Genomic DNA, 27,168 nt, shown 5'->3' with positions numbered 1-27,168 from the left:
TTGCAGGACTCAACATTTAAAGTTACACTTTCTCCCATACAGACTTATTTCTCTGAATATGAAGATCAAGTCCCCCAGCATGTGGATTTCACACATCTGGCCTCTGAGTGCTGCTGGTTGGGTTGTTTGATGGCTTTAAACAATCCTCCTCTTCAGCCGGACTGGAAGAATCACCGTCCTGGGATGGACGCTTGGGACATTTTCCCACGTGACATCACATCTGCTGCTGACAAGTAAAAAGAAAATTCAGCAAAGAAGCAGGAAATCTTTATGATTTTAGAGGCTCAGTGTGTTTGTCAGGGATCACATTTTACTGCAACATTAACCAAAACCTGCAATGTTTTATTTTATTGCTTGGTGTAATGATTTGTATTCAGAAGGTAACCACACCAAAATACAGTTTCTTGTTTATTACTCATCACACATAAGCCCAGTATAAAAGCTGATTGAAAATGTGGCCTCTGACTTCAGAAACTCATGACCTGCTTGCATTTTTAAATCTCACATTTTTAAGTTTCACACTGAACAGGTTCAGATTTTACTCCTCTCTATGATGATAAGTTTATTTTTAGAAAGACAATAAGTGTGACAGCAAAACCATAACTTTGCTCCCCCTAAATTGATAATTGGGATGCATTTACTCCACTTGCTCCATTGCTCAGGTGCCTATGGTCATGAGCATGTTCTCTGTTTTCCGTGTAATTATCTTGATGATTAAACTGCTTTTGTTAACTCTGCTGTTTTATATTGTCGTGTTGTTTTAATGACATAATATCACATGGTCTTGTTAAGATGTGATTTACAATACTGCAAGAATTATTAAAATTCAAGTCCTGATTGACAAACACACCTCTGCTGACAATACCTCAGCCTCAGCATGGGAAACTATACAGATGTGCCAATTTTACCTTAATAACTTAGTTTCACTGTTAATAAACGGTTTGTACTGTGTGGGCAAGTACACTGTGTGCACAATTATTAGGCAAGTTGTATTTTTGAGGATTAATTTTACTATTGAACAACTACAGTCCTCTTGGTCAATCCAAAATGTTAATAAACCCTCAAACTTGAATATTTAAGAAAGTAAAAGTGAGGTTTTGGCTTTCATAGGAGAATATCTATGTGTGCACAATTATTGGGTAACTATTAGTGTGCAGAATTATTATGCAACTAAATGAAAAACAAAAATTTTCCCATCTCACTTGTTTATTTTCATCTGGTAAAGTGAGAATAATAAACAAACAACTCAAAATTTACAAATAAACATTTCTGACATTTCAGACATTTCAGTTGACGATCAACGTTTTGTGCAGCCGCAAGCGGATACTGTTCAGAGAGGTGTGCTGTTTTCCTTCACTGTAAATCTCCCATTTAAGAAGGGCCCACAGGTTCTCAACAGGGTTTAGGTGAGGTGAGGAGGGGGGCCATGTCATTATTCTTTCATCTTTAAGGCCTTTACTGTCTAGCCACGCAGTGGAGTACTTCAATGCATGTGATGGAGCATTGTCCTGCATAAAAATCATGGTCTTCTTGAAAGATGCAGACTTTTTCCTGTACCACTGCTTGAAGAAAGTGTCTTCTAAAAACTGGCAGGAGGTTTGGGAGTTGATTTTGAGTCAATCTTCAACCTGAAAAGGTCAAACTAGCTCATCTTTAATAATACCAGCCCATACCAGTACCCCACCTCCACTTTGCTGGCGTCTAAGTCTAAGTGGAGCTCTGTGCCCGTTACTGATCCAGCCACGGGCCCATCCATCTGGTCCATCAAGAGTCACTCTCATCTCATCAGTCCATAAAACCTTTGAAAAATCTGTCTTCAGATATTTCTTGGCCCAGTCTTGACGTTTCAACTTATGTGTCTTGTTCAGAGGTGGTCTGGTTTCAGCCGTCCTTACCTTGGCCATGTCTCTGAGCACTGAACACCTTGTGCTTCTCGGCACTCCAGGTAGGTTGCAGTTCTGGAATATGACAGCGCTGGAGGATAATGAGTTCCTGGTAGCTTCACATTTGATTCTTCTCAAATCTTTGGCAGTTAATTTGTGTCTTTTTTTCTCAACATGTTTCTTGCGACCCTGTTGACTATTTGCACAAAACATTTGATGGTTCTGTGATATCTTAGCAATTTCACAAGTGCTGTATCCCTCTGAAAGACTTTTTACAATTTTTGACTTTTCAGAGTCAATTAAATCTCTTTTTTGGCACATTTTGCCTGAGGAAAAGAAGCTGCCTAACAATTATGCACACCGTGATATAGGGTGTTGATCTCCTTAGGCCACACCCTCCCTCATTACACAAATACACATCACCTGATATGCTTAAATCCAATAAGCATTCAAGTTTATATAGCTTGGAGTTGGTAAATATGCATAAAAATGATGATATGGTCAAAATACTCACTTGCCTAATAATTGTACATTGTAGAAGATGTTATGTGAAAGCCTCAGTTTCCACAGGTTTACTGGGATTAATACCAATATATGCTGGAATTACTTCTTTAAAATACAACAATAATTTGGATTAAACAAACAGGAGGGTTTCAAAAACTGACTTTACATAATATCCTCATTCTTATCTGACATGTCCTTAAGTTTCCAGAGAACAACCTGGACTGAAAAGATACAAGAGAAACTTCAAGTAAACTTGCTTACATTGGAAGCATGTTTGGAAGGAATATCTTAGTGGCCAGTATGAACAGGAATGATGACAAACAAAAAAAACATGTCAATGAATACATAAGCACCTGAGTGTTTTCAGGTAGATTTCAAAAGTCGTTTAATCTCCACTGTGTCACATAATCTACACTCAGCCATGTAATCAGTCTGACTGCAGGATAAACATGTTGGTTTATTCTTGAGTGTGTCAGTAAGTGATTTGGTTGAAGAAAATCTAAAGGGGAGCAGTGATGAAACCTGAACAAGAGTTCATATTCACCTCATGCTGTGGGATTTGTCACAACCTGGTTTAAAAGTATGTGACCACACATAGTCCTTAAATAATGTAAAATGTTTTAATTAAGTAAATTAAATAAGGAAATGTGTGTCTGTCAGCAGGTCAGCATGTGTGCAGTGTCTATGTGAACAAACAGAGATGATAACTGCAGAAGAGATTCCCCAAGCTGTAACGGAAAAGTAAAAGAAATCAACAAGTGAGAAGTATGTGAGTTTAACCACAATGCAACAAAATCCCTTTAAACACGTCAGACAGTAAATTTACACAGCAGACAATAACAGGCTGAATATGTTACATGTTTTATTATTTTTGAGAGAGATGTTCAGTAAATGCAGACTCCATAGATACTCAAACACACCTCTGCTGACGATGCCTCAGTATGTGAAACAAACAGATGTGACAATCTGATCTGAATAACTTTAAAAGTTTCACCATTAACAAACTGTTTGGAACTAAAAGTTCTACTGTATAGGTAAGTAAGAGATATTTGAAAGTCTCACACTTTTCACGGGGTTACTGGGATTAATACCAATATATGTTGGAAATGTTTCTTTTAAATTCAACAATAGTTTGGATTAAACAAACAGAGTTTTTCCTAAAACTGACTTTACATAATATCTTCATTCTTATCTGACATGTCCTTAAGTTTCCAGAGAACAGAGAGAGAGAAAGAGAAACTTGTTGGTGGAAACAATGTTGTTTAAAAGAACAAAATCAAAGGTGTGTTATCACACATTCCTCTGACATGAAGATCTTTCAGTTTCCTCATTCATTTGTGATTTTTATCTCCTGAGATTAAATGATAATCTCATATTTTTTCAAGTATGTCTTAAAACAATAGCAGGTGCCCTTAGGAACATTGACACAGGTTTTGCTTTCTAGACAACATTCCTTCTGAATGTGTTTCTGATAGGAGACAAAATCTAGACTTTAATCTAAAGTTCATTTGAAGTTAATATGAAGCTTCAACAGTCTGCTGGTCAAATCAAGGGGGACCATCTACTTACAGTCTTTTTACCATGAAATTCCCTCTTAGTGCTACAATCCTTCCACCAAAGCTCAGCAACCAAACACTGTCCAGGAAAATACAAAGAATTTTGTACCAAAAAGACTGAAACTTTGGTTGATAACCACTTGATTTGACCATTAATATATGTCAAATACTGTGCTGTCTCTGATGTCAGACACTCTTTGGAATATGACCTCTTCATTTTCCATTTGAAAAGCTGCAATAAAGTATAGATTTGACACTTGTGCCCTCATGTGGCCAAAAACTGAACTGCTCAGTGTTGTATTACTGTACTTTGCTCTTCAAATGGTGAATCAGTGCTGAAAATGTGTTTTCATTCAAAGGTTAGCCTTTAATCTTCTGCAAATTTCATGAATAATATAGTTTCTTGTGAAATTAACAGACCATCTGCTGATGTGCACCGGTTCAGTTTATTAGAGGACTGGTACACTGAAAACCTCTTAGAATATGTAAACATGCAGATTATTTTGGTTTTATTTGCTGTGTTTTTGGAAATGTTTCTCTAATATTTCTGCTGCCGGATCTCGATGGGATTTAACGTGTGGTACTCACAGCATTGAAAAATCACATTTAAAAACTAACCAGCAGTGTGTTGTGGTGTAGTTTCATTAAAAGTCATTGGTGTGCTTAAAGACAATATTAAGCTATGCAGATTGATTTTACAAGTTTATAAGCAATAAGGGCTAGTGGGATACAATTTGTATTGGTGTAGTTATAATCTCACGAACCATATTTAATCACACTGTACATATAGAGGCACAGTAGAAGAATCATAATCATACACTGGAGAAATTTGAGTGTGTTTGTATTACATGTCATGTTGCTTGGGTCTGCATTAAAGTCTTCAACTTTTAGAAAAAATACCCTCTGGAAGAGATCAAGAAATAAGGGTGTAAAATGACTAAGAATAACTAGAATAAAATAAGAGGCCAGAAGACAACTGGACAATAATGGTATAAAGTGATTCCCAATACTTATATATAAAAAATTGGACACAATCAGGAAGAATTATGTGGGCCGAGATATGCCCACAAACAGCTCAAAACATGGTCTGAAGAGTTTTTGCCAGCAACGAGTGACGAGGGAAAAAGTAACATAATAATTGGTCAAAAATTAGGGAGGCTGGATGATAAGGTGTGGCCTAAGCTGACCCAAGGACATAAAAACAATGCCCCAGAGAAAAACCTTTGGAGCGATTTGATACTTTGTAAAAAGTGCTACTCGTTCCCCTTTTTTGCCGGCATTAAAGAACACTTTGCTACTTGGACCTCTGACTCCCTTTTTATTAAGAGAGAGGTTTTTTTTTGCTCTGATACATTTTTCTGCAACAATTCGACACAACAAATGGCGAGTCCCAGCCAGTAGGAAGTCGGATCCTTTCGCCGGGGCGGCACTCTCACCTCCCTAAAGACCCACGGGCCACCAAATTCTTGAGGTAAGCAGAGCCTTTTTTATATCTGCCAATTAATAGTGGTGTCTGTGTGGGAGATGTGATCCGCCCAGGTAAATGATCTATTCCTCTGAACCTAACCTGTCTAAATTTAAGCAAATTATAAGAGGCCAAGTAGCTGGTGTAATATGTGTTAAATGTCTTGTCTGTCTTTTGATGTTTGTGTTTGCTATGCCCCAGCAAAACCATGGTGCGGAAAAGAATGAATGTGATGAGATCATATTTCATGTATGTATAGTTGTTTGGATGTTAGCAACTGTGGTTTTTGCGGGAGGGTTGATTAGGTTGGCAATAAACCAGGGATAGCTAGAAAGATCAGAGCAGTATTTCCCTGACACCCGATGTGAAAAAAAAAAAAAAAAGAAAAAAAAAAAAGAAAAAAGGCGCCAAGTTGGGGGTTGCATCGCATTTCCATCCTGGACCATCCATTAAATTGGATCTGGCTGACTGGAGTGCGATATGACTCACCGACGGGTGATAAATGACGGGTGATAAATAAATAAATAATTTTTTTGAGCGTTGGGTTGTGCGGCATGGAATTTTCATCCTGGAACATTCATTAAGTTGAATCTGGTAGAGTGAAGTTCCATGCCAATCAGCCCAACAGATCAAAGGTTGAGGTTTTCTTAAATTAGACTGCCATACCTAATCAAAACAAACATAAGTGTGAGTTTTTGTAAGCGCTTAGAGTCAAAGGTCAAAGGTCACGCCTCTAGGATAAGGGCGTACCTTAAAGTTCACGATACCGCTCCCAAAGAGTGGGGGGTCTGCATGGGTGAACAAAATATATCTCGAGAAACAGAAATTAGCGTTTTAAGGGTAAAACGAGCTAATTTTTAAGCCTCAGGATAAAGGCTTATCTTAAAGTTCACGATACCGCTCCCAAAGAGTGGGGGGTCTGCATGGGTGAACAAAATATATCTCGAGAAACAGAAATTAGCGTTTTAAGGGTAAAACGAGCTAATTTTTAAGCCTCAGGATAAAGGCTTATCTTAAAGTTCACGATACCGCTCCCAAAGAGTGGGGGGTCTGCATGGGTGAACAAAATATATCTCGAGAAACAGAAATTAGCGTTTTAAGGGTAAAACGAGCTAATTTTTAAGCCTCAGGATAAAGGCTTATCTTAAAGTTCATGATACCGCTCCCAAAGAGGGGAGGTCTGCATAGATGAACAAGAATATATCTCGAGAAACAGAAATTAGCGTTTTAAGGGTAAAACGAGCTAATTTTTAAGCCTCAGGATAAAGGCTTATCTTTTACATCACCTAGAAGAGGTGATAATTCTGTTAAAGTTAGTATGAAGTAGTGTACAAAAATATAATATACATGTATGAAAGGATTATAAAAAAAAAAAAAAGAGGCCCCTTTCTAGTGTATAAGGGAGAGGAAAAAAGGAGGGAGAAGTGAAGAGCTAGAAGTCCCAAAGACAACAGATAGTAAGCCTGGGCATTGTGCCAAGGCAGGCCTGTGCATAAATCTGGGCGCGAAGCCAGAGCAGGTGTAGATAAGGAGTGCAGAGCACACACATACACACACATACGCTTACACACATACACACACACACATACGCTTACACACATACACACACATACACACACACACACTCTTGCACACATACACACACACACACGCTTACACACATACACACATACGCTTATACACCTACACGCACTCACACTCACGCACACACACACATATTCCCACATACACAAGTGCAGGAGAAAGTGGATGATTGTGTCAAACAGACACACACATATTCCCACATACACAAGTGCAGGAGAAAGTGGATGATCGTGTCAAACATATACACACATTCCCACATACACAGGTGCAGAGAAAGTGTATGAACATACACAAACTCAAGAATAACATTAAACAAATAGAATAGAGTGTAAAAATAGTGAATGGCTCAACAAAGAGAAGAAAGTAATAGTGATAATGAAATACAGGCCCCCAGTCATTTTTTGAATAAGGGAAATGTGGAAACTAAAGGCATAAAAACACATTTTTGGCTGGAACACACATATTTTGACGAGGACGGCGTGGAACACTGGCAGACTGAACAAGAAATTAACCAGAAATTGTGGCAACTGACAAAGATCATAAATTTGAATCAAACAAAAGAAGAGTTCCCAGCAGTACCTTGGGAAGACGTGATACGCAGTTTATGGGTGCCATTCACCCTAGCTGCAATATTGGAAAATCTTTGCCTATACCCCAAAGGTGTAGCTATTCTTCCTTTGCGCCCTTTTTTAGGAATCCCTGAAAATTTAGCAATCGCAGGGAGACATAGAGGGGCAGTAGATCCGCGGCTGCAGATTTGGATTGTTCCCAGGAACGTAGAGTGGGAGACAGGTAAATTTGGGTATCTTGAAAAAACCCGAGCCGAAGACGGGAGTGAGTTCTTAAAGTACAACCCAGAGTTAGTACCAAGGTTAAAACAGGCTACTACAGTAGGCAAAATATTAGTTTTAATACTAACAAGGGAAGACGGACAGCCAGAAATCACCAGAAAAGAAGACAGTGCTAAACAAGGAGTGATGGGAGCTAAAATAACAAAACAGGAAGGGCTGCTAACCCCAGTAGAGCTAGTAATAAGACAGCATCCAGACCAGGTCAAACAAATAAGACATTGTATGAAGACGTGGCATAAGCGAACAACAGGCATCCTTCAGTGGCCTGAGAAGGGGACTTTCGACGTGGCCTGCTGTAAAGAAGTAGAAGCTAACATCAAACACTACAAGGCAAAAGAAACCAGCAATAGCAGGGAAGGAAAGCGCGCCAGAGAACGTGAAGTGCTCAGATGGTTTAGAGACACTGCTAAGCAACATATATTGGACATAAAACAGATGCCCGCTTTAAAGAGCAAGAAAAAGAAGGCAGAACAGCAAATTACCCCCTCAGCTCCGATGGAAACAAGCCAGCCACCTCCATATTCCCCCCAGCAAGAGGCTGTACGAGTAAAACAGTGCCCACTGGTGGGACGAGAAGCTATAGCAGAGGGAGAAATCACCGGACGATTCACATTGAACTGGGACACACAAGATCTTCCAGCACGCAATGAGTCATCAAGGGTATCAGCTGCCTCCCCTCTCTGTGAGGAAGAAAAAGGAGGTGTGCGGTCCGATGACGCCTATGAGACTTACAGGCAAGCTACATGCACCCTGGAGGATGAATTAGATACAGATAAAGCCAGGACAGCATATCTTGATGCCTGTGAGGCTTATGGACAGAAGACACGCTCCCAGGTGGACAAATTAGATCCAAACAAAGCCAAAACAACATATAACGACAAGGAAATGACAGCCTGTGGATCAGAGAGACGACATGCCTTACCTGTGCAGAGCCAGAAAAAGGAGGGATGCAGCCAGAAGGGGTCACAGTATACAGAACGACGATACCGAACTGACGATATAATGACACCCCGCGCTCATTCCCTCCCAAGATGTGAGGGGACTCAGCTCCCACCACCAAGAGAAGCTCACACAGTAGAAGATGAAGTGGAGGGAAAAAGACGCCGAGCAATATTACGTGAGGAGTTTATGAGAGCAAAAGAACGTCTAGAGGAGCGTCTGCAGAAAGAGCAGAGAGAACGAGAAATGCTAAAAAATTTGGAGAAAAAATGGCTGGTGCTGGAACATCTGGAGGAGATGGAACAACTGGAAGAGATGCAAAGACATTCAAGAGTATTACAAGGGGAATCAATAGAATTGGCAGAATGGACAACCAGGCCAGAAGCCTCTTTCAGCCCCCTAGATATGCAACTCCGAAATGGAAAAACTACAGGACCAAACGCTCAACAGACACCCCTTCGCCAGATGCCATTAGTGACCAAGGGCCGAAACCAGATTCCTCAATATACTCCGTGGTCCTTCTGTGACATGATTGGTCTAGCAGGAAGACTGCCAGACTTGAATGAGGGAGCTAATAAGTGGATCACAGCATTAGAAGAAAGCACAGCAGGAGTCACCTTGGCTTTGGGTGACATCAAAGCATTGCTCATGCACATGGCAGGAACTGCTGCTACAGAAGAAGTTTTCAAGGGAGCACACATGCCGGCGGTGCTGCTAGGAAATAGCCACGATCCATTAGGATTTAATGGATATCGGAGCCAAATATGGGCCCAGCTGAGGAAACAATACCCTGAAAAAATGGACCCATCCAAATTGGAGGGAGAAAGACTAAGGGATGAAGAGTGTCCTGCAAAATTCCTAAGGTCTTTTCAAAATAAATGGAGGGAGGAAACTGGTGGAGCATGGAACGAGAACAGCACAACTGAAAGCCTGTTCAAGGTCATGGCAAAGAAAGCCATGCCTCAAGAAGTGCAAAAGCGCTTGGATAATGTAGTGGGGCTGATGAAAATGGACTGGCCTCTGTTTTCTGAACATCTTATACATTATGTGGAAAATGTGAGAAAAGAAAAACAGAAAGAAGCGGAGGTAAATAAAAACCTGGCTAGTAAGCTCACCCAGCTCCAATTGAATGATCTACACTCCAAACAAAAAAAGGAAAAAACAAAAATACAGGCTCCAGTAGTGGCAGTGGAACAACCTCCAGCTCCACAGTCTGCAACACCCCAGACACCCAAACAGCCCCAAGCACAGCCCGAAGTTACACCTGTGACGCCACCTGCTTCCCTACCACCTATTCATGTGCATGTTAACCAGCCTCAGGTAAATCAAGGGCCCCCCTATAGAGGACAGCCAAGGTCAAGGGGAGGAAACTATCGCCCTGACAGAGGAAGAGGACAAAACCCACAGATGAACAGACAGACACAGTCCAAAAACCAGTCCAACTCAAACCAAGATGAGGAAATGTTATGTTGGGGGTGCGACCAGAAAGGACACCGCCGAAGGGACTGCCCCACCAATCCATGGGTGGGACCAGCCAAAGATTGGCAATAGGGGCGCCTAGAGAAGCCAGAGGGGATACACATGACACCGGTCATCTCAACACAACCACAAGAAGAACCTACTATTGCCGTTGAAATACAGAGTCGAACATACACCTTTATGGTGGACACAGGAGCTACGTACTCCTGTATAGGCAGCGAAGGTTCCTTGTTTCCCCTCTCAGGACAATCCATCCAGACTGTAGGCTTCTCTGGGACAACCCAAATAATTCCCCTAACACGACCGGTGCATATGATAGTATCAGGAAAATCAATAACGGCACCCCTACTCTATTCAGAAAACACCCTTATCAACCTATTGGGACGAGACATCCTGTGCCCACTAAAGGCAACTATTACCTGCACCCATACAGGTCTCAAATTGGACTTAAAAGACAGTGTTTCAAGCATGATGACAGTCCAAGGGCTAAAAGAATTTGAAAAACTAACCACTCATGTTCAGCCTGCAGTATATTGGATACAATGGCCGCCCAACTCAGAGCTAATACACCAGTGGAACACCTGGAAAGCATGGGTACAAAGAGAGCTGCCCTCTGCATCTGAACCACAACCGCCACTGCACTGTACTATGCTGTATGATGAAACCCAACAACACACGGATTACAGAGAATGTTGGAAAGAGCTGGTGGGTGGAAAAATATTCTCCATGGTATGTCAAGACCTCTATGTAGGACCACAAGGAGCTGCAGTAGCAGTCATCCTGCCACCAGAATTGCGCCATTGGTTCCAAGTGGCCAACTCCACCCCACATGTCACTCTCATGGTTGCAGTTGGAAAAAAGGCTAAGGACATGGGACCTATGGTGAAGAAAGCCTTACAAATAACAACATGGAAACCAACTCAAAAAAACCATGTGCGGTCCTCTGCCTGTGGACAATATCTGAAAATATCCATACGAACGTATGATGAAGGCACTGGGATCCAAGTGTTGCTCAGCCAGAGATCTCCCACTCAAGCGCCACTCTCAGAAGAACACAGTGTGCTATTACTACAGATATCCCAGGAGCTGTGGTCACAACATAAAACAGATGTAGGGCTGGTTAGGTCAGCGCAGCCGGTCCAAATTAAAATAAAACAGGGCATCATACTGCCATATAAAAAACAATACCCGTTAAAGCCCCATCAAATAGCAGGCATAGAACCCACCATCAAGGGCTTGGTAGCAGCAGGCGTGCTAAAACCAACAAAAAGTCCATGTAACACACCAATTTTTCCTATCAAGAAACCACACTCAAATGATTATCGACTGGTACATGATTTACGTGCCATTAATGCTATTGTAGATGCAGAAATGCCAGTGGTCCCAGACCCACACACTCTGTTGTCTAATATTCCTCATGATGCCTGCTGGTACACAGTCATTGATCTATGTTCAGCGTTCTTTAGTGTACCATTGCATCTAGACTCACAATACTTGTTCGCATTTACATATAAAAACCAGCAGTACACTTATACACGTCTTGCGCAAGGCTACGTGGACAGCCCGTCAATTTTTAACAGAGTTCTAGCCAATGATTTGCAACATCTAAACGTCACTAGCACAGTGCTACAGTATGTAGATGATCTGCTGGTTTGTAGTCTAACAAAAGAACAATGTGTACAGGACTCACTCTCAGTTCTACAGGCTCTAGCAAGAGGGGGACATAAGGTAAGCAAAGACAAATTGCAGTTTTGCCAAACACAGGTAGAGTATTTAGGAAGACAGTTATGTGGCAATAAACGAGCAATCGCTCCCTCACAAATCGAGGCAGTATCAAAAGCTCCAAAACCTCAGACAGTGGGCCACATGCTGTCATTCCTGGGAATGACTGGATTTAGTCGACCATGGATCTGTGATTATGCTATAAAAACAGCCCCACTACGTGGCCTAATCCGTGCTGCAGGACAAACAAATGGCTCAGCTGAGTTGCAATGGACTGCTGAAGCTGAGGGCGCATTTTTGGCTTTAAAACATGACCTGCAACAAGCACCAGTGTTAGGTAATCCTAACTATGCTAATGTTTTTCATTTATATGTTGCAGAAAAAGCAGGCTATGCTTGTGCGGTGTTAATGCAGGATACCCCAACAGGTAAGCAACCACTAGCATACTATAGTACCAAATTGGACAACATTGAAACAGGTCTACCACCCTGCTATCAGGGGCTAGCAGCAGCTGCCTTTGCCTTTCAGAAGGCATCAGCAATCACAATGGGCCATCCAACCATTTTGTACACATCTCATCAGCTGCACGCTTTGATCACGAGCCCCAGATTTGTGTTAACACAAGCAAGACGAACAGGCTATGAGGTAATCCTCTCAGCCCCTGAACTCACAGTTCAACGATGCACTATAGTTAACCCAGCCACACGCATGATGCTGCCTATAGAGGGCACACCACATGATTGCGTCCGGTCTACAGATGTGTTCCTACGTCCTCGTCAGGACCTACATAACCAGCCTATAATTGCAGAACTTACACTTTTTATAGATGGTTCTTGTTTCAGGGATGCTACAGGAAACCACGCTGGATATGCTATAATACAGTTGCATCCCGATGATACCTTTACGGAAGTACAAACATTGAAATTGCCTCAGCCTTGTTCAGCACAATTGGCAGAAATTAAGGCTTTGACTGCAGCATGTCATTTGGCTGCAGACAAAACGCTGAATGTTTATACAGACTCACAGTATGCATACGCAGTATGCCATGTTCATGGAGTTATTTGGAAACAAAGAGGTTTTTTGAGAGCAGATGGCTCCCCAGTAACCCATGGGGAGGCTATATCAGCTCTGCTGGAAGCTATACATCACCCTAAGGCACTAGCCATCATCAAATGTGCGGCACACCAAAAAACAAACTCATTGATTGCCAAGGGTAACAACTTGGCAGACGAGGCTGCAAAATGTATAGCTACATCCACATGTATGGGACCACAGCTAGTGGCAGAAGATTGTGAACCCTTAACAAACTTAGCATCCCTTATTGCAGCACAACAACAGTCAGGTCCATATGCACACTCTGCATGGCTTCAAAGGGGGGCGGTTAAAACAACAGATGAGGGTCCCTCACAGGGGCTATGGCGCAGTACACAAGGCCACTTTGTTCTCCCCACATCACTGATACAAATCGCAATTCGTGATGCTCACGGCCGGGACCATTGTGCAAGGGGAGAAGTATTGAGAAGGCTTCAGAAGGTATGGTGGTCGCCATATTTAGCGGCAATGGTGGATAGAACATTGCATGAATGTGAGGTGTGTGCACAGCATAATGTAAGGAAAGCATTTTCAGCACCAATAGCACACATCCCGCCACCAGAAGGACCGTTTATATGTTGATGTAATGTTAATGTTAGATTTCATAGATATGACAGAACGAGTAAAAGGGTTCAGATACATCCTGGTGGTAATCAACAGATTCAGCAGATGGATAGAAGCGATCCCAACGAAAGGTCCAGACTGTAGATCTGTAGCTAAGTTCTTGTGCAAAGAGGTTTTTCCGAGATTTGGAATACCAGACACTATCAGTTCTGATAATGGGCCGTCATTTGTAGCAGAGACACTCAAAATAGCCTTAAAGATGTTAGGGATCAAACAAAAGTTTGGGTGTGTGTACCATCCACAGTCTCAGGGGGCTGTGGAAAGGGCAAATGGTACCTTAAAGACGAAGCTTAGGAAAATTATGGCAGATAGCCAGTACAAGGTTAACTGGGTGGATGCTTTGCCGTTGACATTGATGTCTATGCGAACACAAGCTAACCGACTAACGCATCTAACACCGCATGAAGCGCTTACAGGGAGACCGATGCCGGTTCCCTATCGTAGGGGGCCATATGAAGGGCCACCCCTTGAACAATGTGAAAGAGAACTAACATGTTATCTGCAACATCTAACCCAAATACACAAGGTTGTGTTTCAACAGATAAAAACTGTGGCTGAGAGCAAGGACGTGGAAATCCCAGAACAACTGAGGACAGTCGAGCCTGGTGATTGGGTCTACGTAAAAGTATTCAAACGAAAGTGGGATCAGCCAAGGCGAGAAGGACCTTTTAAGGTGATCCTAGCCACCCCAACTGCACTAAAAGTAGAGGGTAAGAGATTTTGGTTTCATCTCAACCATTGCTGCAGAGCACGAAGCCGACAAGAACCAGAACGGGACGGCAACGCCTCCCGACAAGAGGAGAGACAGCAGTGCGGGCCTCAAGGAGAAAGAAGATCACAAAGATTAGCTGCTAGACGTAGAGAGTCAGTAAGCAGTGGGAGGAGAGACAGTTAGAGGGTCAACGAGTGGTGAGCCACAGAGTAGTAGCTCAACCCCAGTCAGACAGAGTCATGAGGATCCAGCAGAAGTCAGGGAAACTTCAGGTGTCTCATCAGGAGAGAAAGTATCAGCCGGAGCCATTCCCATTGAATGTAACCCACAGAGTTACTATAATCGGAAGACAAAAGCATGAGAGAAGTCCAGGGAGTGACAGACGGAAAGCGTTGCTACTAGTAATTTTGGGGATGGGTTTAATACTCACTAGGTATAGTAGCACAGAAAGACAGAGCAAAGTCAGAAGAAGAGCAGTTGGAAGAATGCGCCCTAGCCACAGGTCTAGTAGCAGCATTAGAGGGAAAGATATGGAAGGAAGAGGTAATTGCACTCACATACATAAGATCAGCCCAGTACAATCAAACCCTAACATTAGTACCTGGAGACGTGAAAATAGACACATATGCAGTCCACCAACAATGCCTGGCAGAGGGGATAGTACAAATACGGGTGCAATGCTCTCACAATCAGTGTACAAACATAAGGTCCAAACGCATAATGAATGCCGAAGAAGCGATCAAATTGACTCGGGTGTATGTGAACGATAGTAAAGTTAGAAGCCTGCAGGAAACAGTGCACCAAAGTGATGAAGAGGAGGTATTAGGATGGGAGAGCAATGTGTTTTATCAATTGGTAAAATATTCTGCTAGACAGGTCAGCCAACGCGCTTGTATTACATGCTATAACTCAAAAAGACTGCCAGAAATAAAACCAATTCCAGGGATAAAAGAAGAAACATGTTCAAATAAATCCACTTGCTTTGCTTACTGTGCAACGGTAATGGCAAGTTGGGAGAGTATAACAAATATGGATTGGACAAAAAATACATCTATATGCCCTCAACGAGTAGATAATGAACTAAACACCTGGACACCATCCTTAACTAAAATAACTAAAAAGATAAAACATCCCTTCTGTATAACAAGGGGACAAGAAATGAAAAAGAAAATGGTAGCGCTCAATGGTAAGCTGCAGCAACAAACTGAAAAGGTAGCACTGAAACAGATGGGGACAACGATGAATAATGTTAGCGACTTGGGAATAGTGCTAAGTGTAGAATCAGAAGATGGTGTACGGCTAGATTATAGGTGGCTGCGTATGCCAGAACAGGGGAGAGTTAAACACCTACCAAGCAGCATGCCTTACTTTGTATATAGTACTACAAACACTGCAGCAATACAATGTGAACAAGTTATAATAGATCAAGGGCTACCACTGATTGTTATGAACAATAATAGGTACTACAGTCAGTTCATCTTACCATCCTTAGACAACGGCACAAGACCACTAGCAGATATATTTTGGCTGTGTGACGACAACCAACAAGTAAAAGTAACGTTAATGGAATTTAATGGAAGTGGACAGGGATATGCGCACCAGTTATGGTAACGGGACAAGGTACTGTAATTAGTGAGCAGGTAGTAAAAAATAGAACAACCAAAAGAATTAGGCGAACGGCTCAGACTCCATGGAAATTGGAGAATAACATATACATAGCATGGAACCAGGAGCCCATTGGAGTACCAAAAAGACCATCAGGTGGTAGGGGAGGACTGTGCTAAAATCTCATTAACATATGAATACGATTTAGTAACAGCAGGATATAATCAGGCAACAGCAAGATATTACGGCTATCCTGATTTTCCCTACTTTCCCCTTACCACTAAATATACAGTCAACATGATCAGGACTAGAATGACTATCAACTAGATACGAGCAGAAGTATAAAAGAATGCTTGAGTTATGGCAGCTTGGCAGGGAGATGGATGCTGAAGCAGAGGAGGAAAAGGAGTAATAACTGGCAGAAGTCTGTGTCAATCCTCATTATGTGATGTTCCACCCTAGGTAGACATGGCTGAACAGTGGCTGTACTATTACGGCATGGATGGGCAATCCAATGCAGATTACCAGAATGGCCTACACATGCCAGCAGGACCAACACCAGGGGGAAATGCAGCTCCAGGTTGGGCCGGTGTGTATACCTGGACATTCCAGCCATCATCAGCAGAACCCACCTGGACCGAGGGCCGGCCACCTCAACCCACCACATCATACGAGCCACCTTCGACAGGACCCACCTGGACTGAGAGCAGACCACCACCACCCCACAAGCCACCATCAACTCCATGGCTCTTGAGGAGCAGGACCCGCCAGGAACAGCAACCACAACCGCCGTAACCCATGCAGTACTTATACACTGAATCAGAAGGCATCAAAGAGGGGAAGGGCGCCAGCTCCACTACTAAACGAGAAATTGACGACAACTCAGTGGAGACTGACCTGCTGCCCGCTCCACACTCATTATGGGAAGGACCGAAATCTAGTCCTACAATCAGCTAACTACTGTATTGTCCAATGATTGTTTTTGATTTGTTTTCTTGCTACCTAAGACTACTACTAATACTTATGATACTGAAACAAAATGAATGTGCCTGAACCCCTATGACTTAGATGTATTTGTCACCCATTCCCCATATTGCAGGATCCTTGTTATTAAGAGATGACATGGTTTGTGAACCTAAATACAGTGTACATAAATATCGATTGGCAATGGGACCTGATCATCCCCAAGCATTATCGATGGGACTTTTTAGTCCCAAAGGGGGGAAATGTGGTGTAGTTTCATTAAAAGTCATTGGTGTGCTTAAAGACAATATTAAGCTATGCAGATTGATTTTACAAGTTTATAAGCAATAAGGGCTAGTGGGATACAATTTGTATTGGTGTAGTTATAATCTCACGAACCATATTTAATCACACTGTACATATAGAGGCACAGTAGAAGAATCATAATCATACACTGGAGAAATTTGAGTGTGTTTGTATTACATGTCATGTTGCTTGGGTCTGCATTAAAGTCTTCAACTTTTAGAAAAAATACCCTCTGGAAGAGATCAAGAAATAAGGGTGTAAAATGACTAAGAATAACTAGAATAAAATAAGAGGCCAGAAGACAACTGGACAATAATGGTATAAAGTGATTCCCAATACTTATATATAAAAAATTGGACACAATCAGGAAGAATTATGTGGGCCGAGATATGCCCACAAACAGCTCAAAACATGGTCTGAAGAGTTTTTGCCAGCAACGAGTGACGAGGGAAAAAGTAACATAATAATTGGTCAAAAATTAGGGAGGCTGGATGATAAGGTGTGGCCTAAGCTGACCCAAGGACATAAAAACAATGCCCCAGAGAAAAACCTTTGGAGCGATTTGATACTTTGTAAAAAGTGCTACTCGTTCCCCTTTTTTGCCGGCATTAAAGAACACTTTGCTACTTGGACCTCTGACTCCCTTTTTATTAAGAGAGAGGTTTTTTTTTGCTCTGATACATTTTTCTGCAACAATTCGACACAACAGTGTCTGTCCAGACAGTTTGCACGTTACTGTGGATAATTCACAGAAAATCTCTGAACAGATGTCAAATGTGTTTAATGGAAAGAAGAAACTCATCATTATGCACATAACTATACTGTATGTCAACCAGTAAAAAACAAAACAAAACACTTATAATCAATGATTGACAAAGCACAACTTCTCTGTATCTTGTTTAATTCAGTTTAACTTCATCAACATGATCAACAGAGCAGAAGATGCCACATTATATATATATTTAAACATTCTTATTCACTGACTTTTATCAAATACACATAAAAAAATAAAATATTATTTTGCATACACCATTAGAAATGAAACTAAAGCTTTTGCAGAATAGTGATGATGTGTTAAAACATCTGTTTCACTTTGCCTTCGTTCTTCATCATCATCAACAGCATCATCATCATTATCTGTAGCACATGTCACTATGTACATAGTGGTGTTATAAAGCGACTGAGGGAAGATGATTGTTCATCTTGTGTGAAAACAAAATTAGTAATAAATCACAATATATTTACCTGTAGGACCAACCTCACTCAAGGCAGATACACATGGAGACCAGGTCCTCAGGTGTGTAGCTGATAAACTTGAGTGCAAGAGGGTTTCCATCAACGCCCAACCCTTCAACCAGGATGTGCGCCGACACCCACCATCATTTGTTTGGGAGGGGGACAAGCTGAAGGTTGGCCCCTCAAACCCTGATCTGGCCCCACTAAATGCAGCCAGGGACTGGCAGATGTGAGTCGACCTAGATCAGAGGCTCATTTTCCCTCCAGAGATTGCAACAACCACCCTGCGACCAGACCTCGTCCTCTGGTCTCATTCCTGCCAGCTCACCTACATCATAGGTGAGTCAACTGACAGTTCCCTGGGAGGACGCCATCGAAGAAGCGTATGAGCATAAGAAGCTGTGCTACTCCAACTTAGCAGTTGAGGCAGAGGACAGAGGCTGGAAGATAAGGGTGTGCCCGGTGGAGGTGGGGTGTAGGGGCTTTGTAGCCAGCACAACAGCAAAGCTTAGGGAGGTTGAAGTCAGGGGACAGGCTCACAGACAAGCCATCAAAGAGCTGACCAACACCGCCGAGAGGACGAGCCATTGGCTGTGGCTGAAGAGGAGCGACACCACCTGGGCTGCTAAGGTGAACAGCTAACAGCGGGACACACACCCAGGCTTAACCAGCAAATGAGGCTTAACCTGCAGTGGGCCTGCCTCAGCAGAGGGTGTATTGTGAAAACTGGCCGAAACACCCTGTGATGCTGAGGTACACAACTGACGATGTGTCCCGCTGGTACAGCCTTATAGCAGCCATCCCTCAAGAACTCCCGAATTAGTGGTGCACTAGGGATTTTAACATCTAGTCCTTTCAATGAACCTAATTCCTCAAACCTGATCAACACCCGTCGTCTTTGTGTCCTCTAGGAAGGCACAAAGTCCTGTGGATCCACACCTCAGGAGACGCCAACCTAGCGCTGGAAGGTAACAAGATGCCTCGCACCAGGATGGACGGCAGAACAGGACCTCCCAGGTGCCCACCACCTCGCCAGCAGGATGGGAAACGAAACCACAGCGGTGATGACCGAACCTTCCCCCTGGCCAAGCTTTCAGCCGTTTCTACACCCTGGGTGGAGCAGCCTCCACACCAAAGGGGGGTGGAGCCACCGTGGTAGTATCAGCGTAGTGTACTGTACCCACAACCTCAGCATGCACTACCGCTTACTCACTCCATCTGGTACCATAGTCAGTTTGTAGTCTGTTTCCCCCATAACCTTTGCATGCCTTAGATACTATGTCAGGTGTGAGGTCAGGTGTAACATAGGTAAGTTAGACTAAGTCCATAGATCTGCTACTGCCAATGCAACCTTGAGACACATCTGACATATAGTCTTGGCATTGCACATTAAAAGTAGTGGTTTGGTCCCTCTGACTGATATTATATTATATATGACATCATTAGATTATTAATACTGAAGCATCAGTCTGTACCTAAGTTGGAATTGTCACGCAAGACTTTTACTTGTAATGGAGTATTTTTACATTGCTGTATTAGTGCTTTTACTGCAGTAAAGGATCTGAGTATTTATTCCATCTCTGATTGAAGATGGCAGTAAAAACACACAGAAAAGTGACTTCTGTTTATATTGATTATATTGATAAGGCAAATTTAAAATAAATATTGTGAAAATAAAATAATAAAACAATTTCTGAAAGCATCCAATCTCAAATATCTGAGAGGAAACAACACTACTGGTTTAAATGCATCTGCGTCTAAAGTGTCCAAAAGCAGCACAGAACAACAAGTGAACTGAAAATGTAAACGTTTTTATTTTAATGATGAACACGAAGCCGAACCAGTCAGGACTGACATTTGAATCTATACATCACATGCAGAGATTTAAGATTATCTGTGTAGTAAAAGTGCTTTATTAAGATGATGATGATGATGATGTTAATGATGACAGTATCTTATATGAAACAGAAACACATTAACAGCTCTGATTTACACCTTCATATGTTTGTTAGAGTGTAAGCAGAAAACTGATGATGATGATGAAGGTCACTTAGTTTTCTGTGTCCGAGTGTTATTTAAGTAGTTTCATCCCAACATGAAACATGAAAAGAACAAAAAATGAAAAACAAAAATGTGACCCCACCTTTTCTGACCTGTGCTAGTTCTAAAGATGAAGATTAGTATGAACATTATTGACTGTAACTGTCTCTACTTTGTAAGTAAAATGAAAAAAACTGAAGTTTGGTTTCTTTTCAGCAGCCATCACTGTACAAGAGAGGATTTATTTACTCAATTTATCATTAATAATCAGTCTATAACCAGTTAATAAATGGTTTATAACCCACTATAATGTAGCTGTAAGCAGATATAAGTGTTTATTAATGTATCAGTCATTAATAAACACTTAAAATATCTGCTTATAACAGCATTATAGTATGCTACAAACCATTTATTAACTCTTTATATACTGATTATGAATACTATGTAGGAGGACTTACAGTAAAGATTTTAAAGTGTAATTCCATATTGAGGCAGCAGAGGGCAGCAGACTGCAGCTGTTGCTGTGATGTCACAGCAGGTGCTGTCCATCAGATTTCAGTACAGGTATGACTATGACTGAGACATGTTGGAAAGAATATTATAAGAGTTGTTTGTTGCACAATAACAGAAAATTATCTGTACAGTTTTACAATATGAAATCATTTTTGGTCCCAAAATTTACACAAAAATTAAAACTTTCCTTGCCTTATAATAAATAAGTGTAATATTATATATATGTGTGTATGGTTTAAAAGATGCTTTATAAACATATTATTATTTTAAACAGTACGTTTTCCTGAAGTTTGAGAATCATTCTGACCAACAACATTAAAATAATAAATTACACTTCAGCTACAGAATAATATTAAAAAAGACAAAAACGGAGTCTTGTGCTGCGTTCCAGCTTCCTCAGGAAGTAAAAACCTTCAGTCCAGATAAACAGTCCATCATGAGGTGACATGTCCTCCTCTGAGTCCATTATTGTCCCTGTGAGGACACCTGAGAGTCTTTCTGTCCACTGATCACATGTTTTAAAGTGTGTGAAGGACACAAACATAAACCCTGAGCTCTGTTGGTTTAAACAGTACAAACTGTGTTATATGTGTTTCAAAATGAAAGTCCAACGTCTTTGAGGCTGTTTACATTTAGTTTTAAAATGCGTTTCACAAATGGACACATCGCCATTCACACCTGTGTCTATCAGGCGTCTCCAAGGTGTCAGCTGAACACTTGTGATCACAGAAAATGGACGTGTGCCGTGAGAGTTGGCAGCCGTGTCTCTGGTTTTACAGAAACACACTGCATCACAGCAGGATGATATATTCTGCTTCAGATGGTCTGAACATGTTTTTATCAAAAGGATTTTATAACTTGATTTGTGAGTATTGGAAGACTGCAGATTTATCATCTTTGAATCTGAAGCTTAAATTAAGTCAATAACACATGATAAAGACAAACAGCTTCCCTCTAAAACACTAACTGATGTTGTCGTTATATCACTGTGTTTAGCCATGCTAGCAACGTAGCTCTGTGGAAGCCGATGTCGGTCTGTTAGTCCACCACTTTGGTCCAGACTGAAATAACTATTTCATGGATTCTCATGAAATCTGGTTCAGACATTTATGTTATATATATTATGTTATATATTAATTATAATTTACTTTTGTATATACCTGAAAAACGTTAGCATGCTAGCACATTAAACTAAGATGGTGAAGGTTAAACATTATGTTTGCTGATGTTAGCGTTTAGCTTAAAGCACCACTGTGCCTAATTAAAGCCTCACAAAGCTGCTAACATGTCTGTTGACTCTTATTCTTGTTAAAGCAAATAATTCTCTTACATCAACTTTTTTGTCTACGATTCAAATAAATATCTTTTGGTTTTGGACAAATGGACAAAACGAGCATCTATAGGTCGAATGCTGACTTCGTAGTTTTGGTGAGAAATCACTTTGAAAAATGAGAATAAAAACTAAGGTAAGCTTCATGTTTTACAGTCTGGTTTAAACTTCAAATCCAAAACTTCACTTTCACCAACAATTACAAAGCAAAGATTGTGTTTCAGTCCGTCATGAATCTGAATCTCTTCAGCAGTCTGATGGTTTTACTCGTTGATCAGCTCCTCACAGAGGCTGAAGTTGTTGTTTAGAGTTTAAATCCTCAGTCTGAATCCATTAAATCTTGGTTTTACAAATATGTGTTGAAGCATTTCAGCAGGTTTTAAAGGTTGTACACCTGTATGGGAAAGTGCCACATGGACTGGCCTTTGTGATGGACCTGTGTGTTGTTAATGTTAGAAACCTTCCAGCTCTGAAGAGTCACATCTTGTGAGATTCTTCCCAACGTTTCTTCTCATTAAATCATTTTTGGGGAGTTTATCTTCCACTGGAGGGCGCTGTCCTTATCAGCAGAGCTTGACATGACTCAACTTTCATCTTTGAGAAAATATATAAATAATGTTTATTATTATTTGTAGTACTTGTAAAGCCTGAAGAGGAAGTAGCTTGAACAAAATCTCAACAGGCCCTGAAACAAGCCCTGAAGTGGACATTGGTGAAAAGTGGTAAGTTGGAAATGAAGTTTGAAGACCTGAGAAACTGAGGTGATGATGACGGTCAAGTCTTGCAGGTTTTCAGTGTTTCAGCAGGTTTTAAAGTCGGATGAAATCTGTCCACAGCGGAGTGTGAGGATCTGTGATTCAGTAGGTCCTGAGTTTGAAGACCTTGCTGAGCCTGGAGGTGGCGCTGGAGTAGATGAGGAAGGAACCTTCGTCGGTGCTGAAGTGTTCCCAGTCTCTGCATCCGAATGTTGGTAGACTGTGAACTGGAACGAAGCCCTCGTAGCCCTGCCACCTGTAAACACAAAGAACAGAAATAACAATAGGGTCTTCGCCCTTTGGGCTCAGGCCCTAATAATGCCACCTATACCACCTATCATCTACCACCCGGCAACAGCTGATGTCACCGTCAGACTCGTCTCCAACCTTCAACGGGATGTACGTACCTGTAGACGACGCTGTTCAGAGAGTAGGAGCTGCCATCATGAGAGTTGGCCACCACCAAGAACTTCTCCTCTCCGATGGTGAAGAACTCCCAGTCCACAGCACTGAACACAGCAACACAACAACAGCTTTTAACCTGTGTTTAACCTCAGTTCTAGTGTTCACCTCAAGTCTATTTAGTGTCTGTGAGTGTTTCTGATGCTGAATGTGTGTTTGTTTGTTTTATTTCTCTCTGCTGAGTTCAGGTCTTTCATATTCCCTGATAAGGACACATATATCTGGTATTCAGTACAATAAACTCCTAAATGCTGCCAGAAGTGTAAAATACATCATGTTTCAACAGGTCCAGGACATGTTTAGCTTAGCTTAGCACAAAGACTGGAAGCAGGAGGAAACTGTTAGCTGAGCTCCATCAAAGAGAAGAAAATCCAACAACTCCACAAACCACCTCCTGGCAGACAACATATTATTTGTTAGTTACTTTTTAATTTTTAACAAACATTTGAAGATGTTTGTTCATTAATCTGTTCTGGATTTGAACCTGCTGTGTGATGAGCGGGTTGGTCACCTGTGTGTAAGGATGTCCTGGAAGCGGATGAAGGTCTGGGTTAGCGTGTTGAGTTCATACACGGTGGAGTTGATGCTGTAGAGACTCGGGCCGCGCTCTGAAACCTTCTGACTGTTGGCGACGGCGAGGAAGAACCTGCCGTCGATCTGGAACGTCTCCCAGTCCGTCGCTCCCACCGTCTGCAGCCAGAAGAAAACACTCAGATCTGAAGCTCCGACTGGAAGAAGCCTTATCGAGGTACAGTTACTGTTTAAAACACGATGTGACACAAGTCTGAACGTGATCTGGTGTTGTTGGTTTTCATGGTTTCCAGCATTTTGTTCCAGAGTCACATATCTCAACAACTACAAGTCAGATTTCCATTAAATTTACTGTGAAAATTGATGCTCCAGTGAGGAAAAACCCAATTTATTTTCATGAGACCCTGACCTTTCCTCTAGCGCCACCGTCAGGAAGAAACATTTTTAGCTCCGCTACTGCTAAAGCTGTAATAAAAGATCAGCCCAGAAATTAATTAATTAATCCCAACAAACAAAAAGTAATACAGTCCACACTTTTCATCACCCCGTCCCCACAAACAAACAAACACAAAACTGCACTTCAGTTATATACAATGAGCTAAAATTATGTTGTTACCAAAAGTCCATTAAACAATATTTTTTATTTTTGAAAACAGCAGTATAGTCCGTCCAACACAAAATAAGCAACGATAATAAGTATCTTTATTTTTAATTTATCTAAGTTTTGATCTGATGTGGAATAATTTAATAAAAATAAACAATTGAATTGAATTTCAGTATCTTGCATTAATTTTGTGAAGTTATGTATCGATTTCCAAAAAGTGCCTTTTGTGCCTTCTGACGTCTTTTGTGGAGTTTTTTTTTTTAGAGCTTGTGAATCCTGATTTATTTATGAATGAATCGGAAATAAGCTTCTTTAGTTTTATTGCTAGTAAATAAGAAATTGACACTGTTGCAAATACTAAACTTAACATATCATTATTAGTTTCCCAAACATCTAACAGACTCATGCAAGGAAATACAGATTTTCATTAATATATTATAAAATCCCTTAATCTGTAACATATATCACCTCTTCCTGTACTTCAGTTATGTCCACACACACGTCTCTAAATGTAATGTTCAGTTTAACAAACAGATTTCATCGGTGTGTTTTTTGTTCTGGGTGTAATGACTCCTGCAGCCTCTAGAGGACGCCAGCAGGCTCTGTGTTTATGGCATCAAAGCTGCTGAAACGTATTTGTAGATGTGTTACGTATGTATTTGTGTAAACAAGTTGAATGTTTTCTCTCCTGGCTGTGACTCGCTGTCAGAAGTTGAATTAAAGGTTCAGTTGGTTTTCATGAAGCTTTAACATGTTTTTTGTGGTTTTAAAATCCAATTAAAGTCTTCAGTCAGATGATCCGCCCCGACTGACGAGTCCAAACAGTCTGCTGCTGGAAACCCCCTCACACACACACACACACACACACACACACACACACACACACACACACACACACACACACACACACACACACACAGGTCACCTGCAGGTGTGTGTGTGTTTCATTAATTACACTCCTTTTAGTTTCCTGTGTTTTAATTGGAAGGTTTCATTTCCTTTTTATCATGAACTACGTAACTACGCAGAAATGAAAACACATTTTCATAAATCTGACACTGATTTGATGGATGTTCTTTCATGTGAACGTCTGTCATCATGTTGCTGTTTTACTGCTGTTTGACCTTTTCCTGCTGATGAGTGAAGAAGCAGTAAACACACAGAGGCTGCTGCTGTGTTACATTACAGCTGCTAAAAAAAGATTAAACTCAATCCGCTGTGGCAGACAGTGAGATGTGGTTGAAATCTCCAGAAAAAGCTATTATGTGGGTCTTGACTCCAGTTTTTTTTATTATTAATTTTATCACTTGATTATGAACTTTTTAAAATAAATGAATAAGAGCTGCAGTCCGAGTCAAAACATCCATGAGACTGAGACAAGTTGGAGTCAAATCTCCCACCAAAACCATAATGAGTCCAGATCAAAAAGAAAAAGTCCAAGTCAAGATGCAGAAACCGAGGCAAGTCCGAGGCAAAAAGTTCACAAGAATACGATAAATCCAAATCATAATGACACCGAGAAAAGTCCGAGTCACACACAAAACCAAGACAAAACATCCCCCCCTCCCCCAAATGTCTCCAGATCTCAACAAAACTACAGAAATAAGACACAGGATGTAATGAACCTGAAATACCCTTCAACAAGAAGAACATACTTCTACAAAATTAAATGTATTTTTTTCTGACTTCTCATGAAACACTGAATAGTTTGACTCCTTTAATCCATGACAACACACACACACACACACACATACACACACACACACACAGTGTTTCCCTGCAGCGGTGAGTCGGCAGGTTTATTACTATCCGTGTGTGATTTGTGGTTGGATGTTGTCACGTCTGATTCACAACAATAATTGTGATAATCCTCCTCATCATGTCTGTCTGCTCTCGACTCTGCTGTCTGACAGGACTCACCTTTCCAGGTAGTTTGAATACAACAAGAGAAGAAGAAGAAAGTTTGTCCTGAACGTGGCGCTGGAGGAAAGGTCATGGGGTCATAGGGTTAGGGTCATTGTGGGACAATGATTATCAGCAAGTCTCATGTAAATCTTATCAGTAGTTGTTGAGATATGTGTGAGGACAGAATGAATGATTCTTATATTACAATAAAAAACACAATTGATTACAAATATCTTACAATTTCAATAAAAAAGTCTCATAATTCAGTTTAAAAAAAGGCATTATGATTATATGTGATTTCACAGTTACAAGAGAAAGATGCTATAAGAGAAATATCTCATAAATCCTCCCAAATATCATAATTAAGATTAAAAAAATATCTTATAATTATGGGCTCCGTATCACATAATTAGAGAAAAATATCAAAAACATCATGTAATTATGATTTTAAAAATGTGTAATGTGTAATTACGAAGACAAGTCCTTGTAATTATGATAAAAGACAAT

The 27,168-nt window shown here is 41.1% G+C and overlaps 2 protein-coding genes across 2 annotated transcripts in view; one reads left to right on the top strand and one right to left on the bottom strand.

Annotated features, from left to right (window-relative positions):
• Positions 1-13,670: 13,670 nt before the first annotated feature.
• Positions 13,671-14,986, top strand: LOC122991916 (protein NYNRIN-like). Its single transcript, XM_044365395.1, has one exon. The coding sequence runs from the start codon at positions 13,686-13,688 to the stop codon at positions 14,592-14,594; it is 909 nt and encodes a 302-aa protein (XP_044221330.1). The 5' UTR covers positions 13,671-13,685; the 3' UTR covers positions 14,595-14,986.
• A 7,564-nt stretch (positions 14,987-22,550) lies between these two features.
• Positions 22,551-27,168, bottom strand: part of LOC122991926 (thrombospondin-type laminin G domain and EAR repeat-containing protein-like) — a 31,120-nt gene continuing 26,502 nt past the window's right edge. The window contains exons 13-15 of the mRNA XM_044365410.1: positions 24,133-24,311; positions 23,567-23,668; positions 22,551-23,415 (exon numbers count right to left, since the gene is read on the bottom strand). Of these exons, the coding sequence (XP_044221345.1) occupies positions 23,262-23,415; positions 23,567-23,668; positions 24,133-24,311 (435 nt within the window). The 3' untranslated portion in view covers positions 22,551-23,261. The remainder of the gene's footprint in view (positions 23,416-23,566; positions 23,669-24,132; positions 24,312-27,168) is intronic.

Source organism: Thunnus albacares, chromosome 11 (genome assembly GCF_914725855.1).
Source record: "Thunnus albacares chromosome 11, fThuAlb1.1, whole genome shotgun sequence".
Classification (NCBI taxonomy): Eukaryota; Metazoa; Chordata; class Actinopteri; order Scombriformes; family Scombridae; genus Thunnus; species Thunnus albacares.
The sequence above is the reverse complement of the archived record's forward strand: the minus strand, read 5'-3'. Positions and strand labels throughout refer to the sequence as shown.

What these genes read in the sequence shown, in the direction of transcription:
- LOC122991916 (XM_044365395.1), top strand. Translation starts at nt 13,686, where the DNA reads ATGACAGAACGAGTAAAAGGGTTCAGATACATCCTGGTGGTAATCAAC.